At 46.9% G+C, this 9,336-nt stretch overlaps 1 protein-coding gene across 2 annotated transcripts; it reads right to left on the bottom strand.

Moving 5' to 3' along the window:
• Window positions 1-6,720, bottom strand: MMACHC (metabolism of cobalamin associated C). 2 transcript variants are annotated; one of them, XM_058808644.1, is made up of 4 exons: window positions 6,649-6,720; window positions 4,574-4,768; window positions 4,052-4,204; window positions 1-3,501 (listed from the first exon to the last, which is right to left on the bottom strand). In XM_058808644.1, exons 1-4 carry the CDS (start codon window positions 6,718-6,720, stop codon window positions 3,190-3,192), a joined length of 732 nt encoding a protein of 243 aa, XP_058664627.1. In that variant the 3' UTR covers window positions 1-3,189. The 2 variants fall into 2 exon arrangements, with proteins under 2 accessions (XP_058664627.1, XP_058664628.1); XM_058808645.1 differs by having other exon boundaries at window positions 1-3,498.
• Between the last annotated feature and the right edge of the window lie 2,616 nt (window positions 6,721-9,336).

Here is a 9,336-nt window from a genome sequence, read left to right as displayed (position 1 = left end):
TTCATGCTGCAAAGTAACTTTAGTGTTTATTATTGTACCACTGAGATGTAACTGATTCAAACTGGTACCAAAACTCACCAACAGTGTTTTTGGAGGTGTTTTCTGAGCAACAACTGATGGTTGTTGGTAACCAGGTTAGATTGTGCTTTGTATTTAATTGGTATTGTCTGTCAAATCTTTAATTGTTATTAAAATCTCAGTTATTTTTAGGGAAAAATAAAAAATAGGGAAAAACTAAGGATAGAAGGATGGTAAATGCATGAAGCTATTACAAATTTATTAATTCTCCATAAACATTTTATTAGCTTGAAATGTACTGAATACCTTGTTGCTAAAACTGAATTTAAATTCAAATAGCTTTTAATTTCTTTTATTTTTCCTGCTCAGCTCTTGAATACTCACCCTACAGGTTACACTGAGGAAGAGTCTTTAATAAATGTTTAAAAACTAGGATTTAGAGAACAACTTGCTTAAAAAATGTAAAATGTGATGCTTGAACTAGTAAATCTATCCACGTATTTGCAATTACTTGTTTGACATTTGCAAGGGCTGAAACTAAGAATGCCTTCACAATGCCTCAGGATCCAAGGCTGATCCATTCCTCACCATGTCTGGTCTTGTCCCAAGAGATGAGGTAAGTCAAACAGGTTCTCAAACTTCAATTTTATAAAACAAAGGCCATTATACTGCAACCAGCAAGGGGAGAAATCTACTCACTGTGTATCTCACTGTGCAGCTGTGGATCTCAGTGAGCTGCCTGAGAGAAAGTAATGCCCAGTCCAAGTCACTCCAAAATCACTGTAGCAGGAATGGATATTGCTAAATATTTGCACTCTGTTCTGCCTGACACAACTGTGTATTCCCAGAAGCACAAGGAACACAGATCACTGTTCACTAATAGGTTTTAACCAGTAAAAATTCCAGTACCCACAGGCCTTACTTTAGTGCTATTGAGGGAAAGTCCCTCAGTTATGTCTCACTGGATATCTGGAACTTTTGTTACTGTTAAGAAGAGAGGAAGAAATGAGAAGTGCACTATCATGGTGCTTGCTGTTATAATGCTTTTGCTGAAGCGACCTGGGAAAGATAAACCTTTATTGGACTTACTCATAATGTGATTCAGGTTTTATTTTTCATATCCCAGTGGCCTGTGAAAATAGTTTACCACCTTCTGCTAAGATAACCATTTTTTCCCTTAGTTTGCAGATACTGGACTGTGTGTGTCTTAGGTAGCTCACTCTTTTCAGGATATTAAAAAAAACATTATTGATTCTCTCTTGAACATCTTGAGTTCTCCACAAGTTAAGAACTGCATTGTTTAAATAAAAATACTCAGTACTGAGATTTACGTACAACTTTGTATATTTAGTAACCAAAATACCATTTGAAGAGAAAAAATTACAGAAATTGAAATGCATTGACCACGGTAATCTGTTTAATAAATTAAGACAAAATATTAAATATTTGTAAGAAATCAATACCAAAAGATCAAAATAATTTACTTTAAATTGTAATATAAAAAGATAGATTTGATTCAAATCTATATTTATCCTTCTAAGTGAATCAGTATTTTGTCTTTGTTATGAGTATGAGCCATTACCTCAAGCCCCTGGTAAATTACAGTTCAGTTTCAAAGTTCTGAAACATCAAACAAATTTGAAACAGGAGTAATTCTGTAACAAAAGAACAGATTTTAAACAAATTTCATTCTTTACCTTAAATTAAACATCACAATACCTCTATCACATTCTATGTCAGGTGTCTGCCTTAGTCAGAGATGAACAAAGCATGGAAAGCAACAAAGACTTTTTTGTAACAGCAAATGTAGTGAACAAACCCAGTGATCACACGCTCACGACTCTGTTTACAGGGCAGCAAACTTGTTATCCTAAATTTGGATTACAATGAGTTAGTGTACTGACTGTGAGCAACTGTATCAAGCAGTGAACAATGGTGAGGGCAACCGTCCTGGTGGAGTCTCCAAAGCTTTGAAGAATCCCAACGTAAAAAGAAAGGGCTCAGTTCTGCAAAGTGAGTATTTCTTCATCATGTTAGTACCCTCAAAAGGAAAAAAGTGCCTGTCCATTTGCAGCATTGCACTGCAGTCTAGTAAAACAACTCCCACAAAATATTATTTTAATGTATTATATTACTTTAACGAGGTCTGAGCCTCAAATTGCTCAAAGAGAAATTAATTCCTGATTTCCAGGTGCACTGTAGCCTCTGAACAAATGTAACAGGACAAAGTCATGGAAAAAATGTTGCTTCTGTCTGAACATGTTTAATCCAGCAATATAAGTAACATAAATGTCATTAATATTTCCCTTTCTTCTGTGCTTGTTTGCCTGTGCATGTGACAAGGCCTTGTGCCATGGCTTTTACATGTGTGCAGGTTTACAATCCTTCCCACAAAGAAAGCACACCAGGAAACTGTGGCAGTAACTGTGGGGGGGGGCTGTGCCAGAAAAATACTTTTTGGCACTGAAAAATACTTTTAACACAAATGTGGTCTACCATAGAAAAGGCCACGAGAATTGTCTTTTCCAGTCAGTTATCTTAACGTGAATAAAACCTCCAATCATACGGACATTACTCAGCATCTTTCCAAATATTAATTCCAGTCAGCTCTGTGAATGGATAAATGCTTAAATGTGACCTAGGCAAGGCTGTAAAGACTGGACATGTGTTCCCTAGGGAGGGTTAATAAAATGCTGGCAACATCTAAAAAAGTACCTGCCCCAAGTTTAGCCAAAATCTAACTAAGTAGTTCAATGATTGATGTATTTTTAAACCTACAAAGAATAAAAATAGAACATTCAGAAAGAAAATTATTGAGAACAAAAGTGATTTTTCTAATAAGCAGCATGGATTTTGGAGTTGCCAGGGTGTCTAAACTACTCCAAGTAGCATGGCTTTAAATTTGCCAGGATGTCTAAACTACTCCCAGCCAAAGGCTAATGGCAGCTTACTGGGCTCCACCCCAGATCAGCAGCAGCACCGGCACAGACGGCAGAGCAGTGCTCCTCTCTCAGGGAAGCTTTGATTGCACTGTTTGCATTGAGGCTGCTCGGATTTGCCATGTCTGTACCAGCATAACCTTCCTCCTTCCTCCTCCTCCCCCTCGGCACCGGGAAAAGCCGCGCTCATGAGTTGCCCTTTGCTGCCCTCTGCCCTCGCGGAGCCGCTTTCTCAGTGCAATGTGATTCTCTGCGCTTCCTGTGAGAGCCCCAGCAGCCGCAATCTCTCGGCTGGAGGAGTGGCAAAGTAGGTTTTCTGCTCCTCCGAGTACCTTTCCTTCACTTCAATGATGTCCCTGTAGCGGCCGTCCTGCCAGTGGAAATTGAACTGCTCGAGCAGCTCAATCCTCTTCTCCTCGGAGCTCACACAGTCCACAGGGGGGGGCTGCTCCAGGAACGGCACCTGGATGGCCGGGAAGAGCAGCAGAGCCCGGATAGCAAACCAGCCACCGTACTTGGGATGGATACAAACGCCAAAGATCTTCTGGAACAAAAAAAGAAAAATATCCAGGCCACCTCACTTTGTGTCTAATCAAGGCTAGAGTTCAAAGCATCCATCAGATGCTTCTCTCTCTCCCAACCTTCTCTTGGAGAGCTGTACAGAGCAGAAGGGAAAACTTTTCTGAACATGTGGCTCAAAGCACTGCATTTCACTCCCACTTTCCTGTGCCCACACACACTTCCCTGGAATGTGGGGAGAGGTTCTTTTCTGCAAATCTATTACAGAAATTAACCACAGAGCATTTCCCCCCAGTTTGTAATGCTCTAAGCAACAGGTTTTCCTTTACACTGCCATTTATTCTTCTATCTAAGTAGGTTTAACAGATCAAGATATTTCTCTCCATGACATCTCCCTACTACCCTGAAGAATCTTGGAAGCTTCCAATTCCCACCTGAAACATTTTATGAACCTATATGTGCTCTGGACTTTGTAGCTTCCTGCAAGATGAACTAGTGACCAGTGAGCAAACAATCACTGTACAGTTCAATGTTTGCAGTTCAATGGTTCTTCCCAGACTGTGTTTCTGCCTCACCTTTTTCCCCCAAGGATCAAGCTTCACATCCTTCCTTTGGTAGTAATATGCAGCTCCAGCAACGTGGGCAGCTGTCTGTGCCAGGAACTTGGGCTTTCGGCTCGGCAGCAGCTCGTAATCAAACATGATATCCACCCTCTGGTCAGGGAATTTCTAAGAAAATACAAAAACATCAGCCCAGTCTCATGGAAAAAGCCTTGCCACTCCAGGACTGCTAGATGGCAGCAAATCAGGCACATGTGAAGCCTGTAGAGTCCAACATCCTGCTGCTGAATTCTGTCAGCAGGCTGGAGGCTGTGGGCATTCAGCCTGTGCCTGCAGAGCTCCCTCACAGCTGTGAGATGTAACCTAGAGGCAGAACACGCAGGTAAAACACCCCAAGCCTGCTGATGCTCCCTCCTTCATGAATAATGCTTCACCCTCCCAAAGAGCAGGGCAGGAGCCTGCAGGGTTTTGTCTGCTGCTCAACCCACCTGGTTATGTGCCACAGCACTACATGGAATGGGGATTTCAGCTTCTTACCTCCTTCACACGTGATAAATGATGGGAAACACACTGATCCACAGGATCCCTGATTATTTTTAACCGTTCTTTGCTCACAAAAGGCTTAAGGGCCTTGTCGAACATGGATGGCGTGCTGAGGACCACGAAGGCCAGCGTGTCATCTGGGTAGGGGAGGTGGAAGGCTGGCTGGAGAACAGCATTGTACCACCCAACCTTGGCAAAGAAACACAAATTTCCATTAGAACACAGACACCACTCTAGTGGACATGCAGGAATGTAAAAATGTGGAAATAACTGCAGCCCCCTTCATTTGCAACCCAGATGGGCAACCTGCCCAGGGCCTTCCTTTCAAACCAAGTTGTTTTGCACTCCAGGATTCAGTTTGGGGAAGCTGTGCTGTGAGCTGTGAGATAAGAATCACACACAGCATCCAGCTCCAGTCTGCCCTTTATCCAGCTCTACTCAGAAACCTAGAGGGAAGTATGAGCAATCAGTCTTGCCAATGCAAATCAGATTGGGTCAGATAAAGCTTTTATAGGTTTGATTTTTTTTTTCTCTTATCTTGGGCCAGAAAGAAACTGGTGGTTCTGTTTTGTGTGACAAGTTGAATGTTTTACTACTTCTGCAGGAAACACTTGTGTGGAATGAAGGATGTGAAGCTCTTGGCAGTGCTAAGCCCCCCCAAAAAACGTTTGTTATCAGCAGCACATGGATCATGACACAGCCACATTGGGACATTTGATTCCAGGGCTGGACACAGTCCAGAAAAGAGAGATCAAGCCAGGGCAGCAGGAAGCATGACCAGGACAGGGCTCAGACCTGCAACTGCCAAATGCAGAAGGAAATGGCCCAAACCCCCTACACTCCACTCCTAATGCCCTGCACAGTAACATCAGTCTTTTCATAGGTTATGACAATTCCCTCCCTCCTGGGGTGCCACAAGGCCAGGTCTAACAGTCAGAGAGATGCTGAGCAATGGAACAGTAAGGTTGAAAATGAAACATAATGGTTATTCTAAATAATCAGTGAAATTACTGTGATGGTAACTCTGCAGCTGGCAATGGCAGCCAGACTGCCCATGAGGAAACTCAGAACAAAAACTAGATTCACTATAAAGTTTACATTCTGATATGAACCTCTAAGTTTAATCAGTTTTGGGGCTTTGAAGGTGCTGAATTGAAATGTTACAAAGAATTAGAGAGCTGTGAATCTAAGCTTTGCTGGTTTCCCAGTGAACATCAGTCAGTGCACGAGGGTTGGCTGTGGCAGAATGAAATCTGGAGAGAGCTAGAGGGCCAAAAGGTTTCCCATCTCGTAGCTACAGTCTTTATCTGGGTTCTGCCCTGAATTCTGCTGATATGTTCTAGGCAAGCAGCATTGAGTTTTCCAAATTCTGGAGGCACTTATCTCATTACTTCTCTCACCACCTCATTGCCTTGTACTTTTTATGCAAACAAGATCACAGCAGGAAATAAAAATATTTCAGGTGATAGATACAACACTCTCCGAGGGAAGGGCACGTTTATTGCAGATTGATTTGTATTCGATGTTGCAGATTGATTTATTGCAGATTGCCCGGGGCAGGTAAGGAAGGAGCCCCTGCACTTACAGCCGCACAGGGCACAGCGGCCGAGGCTGCAGGAGCCACGTGCAGAACAGAGGTCAGAGGAGCCGTGGGGTGGTCAGCACTTCCACAGACAGGTGCTCCCACGCTCAGTTAAAATATAACCTTGCCCGGAGGACTTGGCCGCCTGCCGGGGCAGATGTGTCATTGCGTAACCCCGACCCCGCCGGTCAGGGGCCCGCACCGAGGGCCGGAGCAGCCGCTGCCGCTGCGGTCACCTTGCCCCGCGCTGCCGGGCGGGCCGGCCGGACCCCGCGCTGCGCATCGACCCGCGCCGGCCGCAGCGGCTCCGCGGGGGCGAGCCCGGCCCCGCTCGGCCGAGGGGCGCCCCGAGCTCCCCGGGGCACCGACCCCCGGCGCCCCCGGCCCCTGCGCGGCCCCGGGTCCCGCTCCGCGCCCCGCGCTCCCTCGGCTCCCGCAGCTCGCGGGCAGTGACGTCGTGACAGTGACGTCATGGTGACGCCATTACCTTTAAGGCGTGCGCCTCGAGGCCGAGCGGGCCCAGCGTGCTGCGGAGTTGCTCCGCCACGCGCCGCTCCATGGCGGCGGCGGCGCCGCGCGGGGCATCACGGGAGCGGTAGTTCCGGCCCCGCGGGACCCCCGGCGCGCATCGCAGCGTCTCCTAGGAGACGGCGCGGCGCGCAAGGAATTGCGGGAGTTGTAGTGCGTGGCACCTTCCCCTCCGCGCCGGCTGCCCCGGAGAGGACTCCGTGTCCCAGCATGCTCAGCCAGCGCAGTCCGGCCGAGGTCCCCTCGCTGTTCCCGCCTTGTGCCCCGCTAGGGATTAGGCCTCTTTTCCTGGCCTCACACTCTGTGGGAAAGCCCCACCTGTGCCTGTGGGAGGGTGCTGCTCGCTGAAATAGTGAGGCCTCTGTGCTGGCAATCCTCTCTCCTTCCCCTTCTGAAAGTACACACGTTCTTTGCAGATTCTGTGTTCCCTACCACTTGCCACACTGGAGACTGAGCCTCAGATTTGGATCTCCTTACCCTAATCTTTATAGCTGCTTATCACAAGCTTTATAGTATTAGTGCAATGCTCTCCAGCCTGTAGTCCTGGGTTTTATGAAGTGCAGGACGCCAATTGTCCAAGGTCTTGGGGACAGAACTACCGCAGATATTCAAATTTACTGCTTTGTGGTGTTTCCTTGTATTTTCTAGTACCCCAAGAGTTCCTCCTTATTACATCCATGCCTTCTCTACTGGGAGAGCAGATGGATCCTGTCAGTCATGTTTAGAATTACAGTTTGTTGTTTCCAGATCTCCCTGTATTTCCAGCTTGTATAGTTGCACCAGACCATCAACTATGTTATTTCTTGCACTAAAATGTAAGTAATCCTTTTACAAAATCTGTTTCAACCCATCCGCCATATCATTGAATATCTCAGTCTGTGAATTGACTAAAACAAGAGAAAGAGCTCCAGCAGGAACAGATCCATAAGCTATGAAGCAATGAAAACAAAGGCAGTGGAACCAAAGCACTGATAGCTGCAAGAGCCTCTTACACAGATCACTTCTTGTCTAGGTTTCTGAAGTCCTGCTGAAGAAACAAGAAACTGAGTGTAGCCTGGCACAAGGTTGCTCCATCTCCCTGCTCAAGAAAGAGAAAGAGCTGGATATAAGGCAGAAATGCTTTGCATCTTAGATGCTGGAAGTAAGAGCGTTTTGCCTATGTTGGTATGTTATTTGTCCAGCTCCCTTCTTCTTCTCAGTTGTTCTGAGATTTTTCTGAAGGGCTTAATGCTGTGCTGGATCAGAGGCTGCCTCTGGAAAACACTTGGAAGTGGTTGTCCCCTGTATTTCAGGTGAGGGGTCACATAGTTCAGTCTAACAGAGCACAGTCTTACAGTTTGTACACACCAGGAGGAGGGGACACCCCTTGAGGGAATTTGGGGGTGCCCAGGAGCACTCACGCTGCAGGAGCCAGCGCAGCTCCCTCCCGGTGTCAGGCGGAGCAGCTGCCTGGGAGCTGCAGGAATGTGTCACAGGAGGGTGCTGCTGGCTGGCGGCTGCTCCGAGCTCTGCAGGACAGCTCGTGCTTGCTGGATTGGCAAGCTCAGAGATGCTGGGGGCTGATCTCTCATCCTGCTGTCGTCCTGTGGAGCACAGCTCATTTCCAGGTGTGGCTCCGGCTTTACTGATGCAGAAGGTGACAGATTTGCCAGCTCTGTGAGTGGGCTCTTCCATTTCAATCCTGAACTGGCAAGGCTTGAGGCAGGTTTGACTTCAGTGTGTGCCCTCTCCTGGAGCTGATCTTAAGCTAAATGCAGGAAGGGCGTTCAGTCCTTCTGAGGCAGCTCATGAAGGGAAGGGCTGACAGCACAGGGCCTGCCAGAGTTCATTTGGACCGTGCTCTCAATTGCACAGGTGATTTTTGGGGTTGTCCTGTGCAGAGCCAGGAGCTGGACTTGACAATCCTTGTGGGTCCCTGTCACAGCATATGCCACAGTCAAGATGGCCACAATACACAGAATGTCACCACACAGCACCACACCCCATTAGAAGGCTTCAAAACATTCTGCCTTTTATTGCCCTTCAGTCCAGCCTTTTATTGCCCTCATTTTGTATGCCTTACACCTGTGTGCCCTCTGTACCCTGTGTGACTGGTCAGTAACCTCAGCCCTCCATAGCTCATTGCCTTCAGTGCTGGTCACCTGTCCTGCACAGCTGTACCCACTGGGGATGAGGCTCAGCTGCAGCCCCACTCCCAGTTACCACAAGCTGGGTGCCTACAGGTCCCTCCCAGCACCGGATATTCTGTGATCCTAAAGGCAGCCCCTTTCTGAGATGTTTGTATCCTGAGGGTTGGCATCGTCTGCTTGTTCCACGTGGGCTGGAGGATGGTACCTGCTGTTCCTTCACATCTGTCCTTCGAGGTGTTCCCTGAGCCACCTCATCATCTGCCTTGTTTAACCAGGAGTCTTACTGTGCCCTACCCAGGCCCTCTGTCAGGGCAGTCTCCTTGTTGCTGTTTGGACAATACTTTACTTGCACTTTGCTGCAATGACTGAAATAATTGGTGAGTTTAAGACGAGGTGCTCATTTGAAATGCCTGAACTCTAATCCCTTCCCAGTTTCCCCATCCCTCACATTCCTTTCTCCCCAGCTGGTGGGAACTGGCTTTGTTTGTGCCCCAAACCTCTGATAGCTTGGGCCTTGC

This window comes from Ammospiza caudacuta, chromosome 7 (genome assembly GCF_027887145.1).
Source record: "Ammospiza caudacuta isolate bAmmCau1 chromosome 7, bAmmCau1.pri, whole genome shotgun sequence".
NCBI lineage: Eukaryota > Metazoa > Chordata > Aves > Passeriformes > Passerellidae > Ammospiza > Ammospiza caudacuta.
Note: the sequence above shows the minus strand (reverse complement) of the source record. Positions and strands in the feature narration are given on the sequence as shown.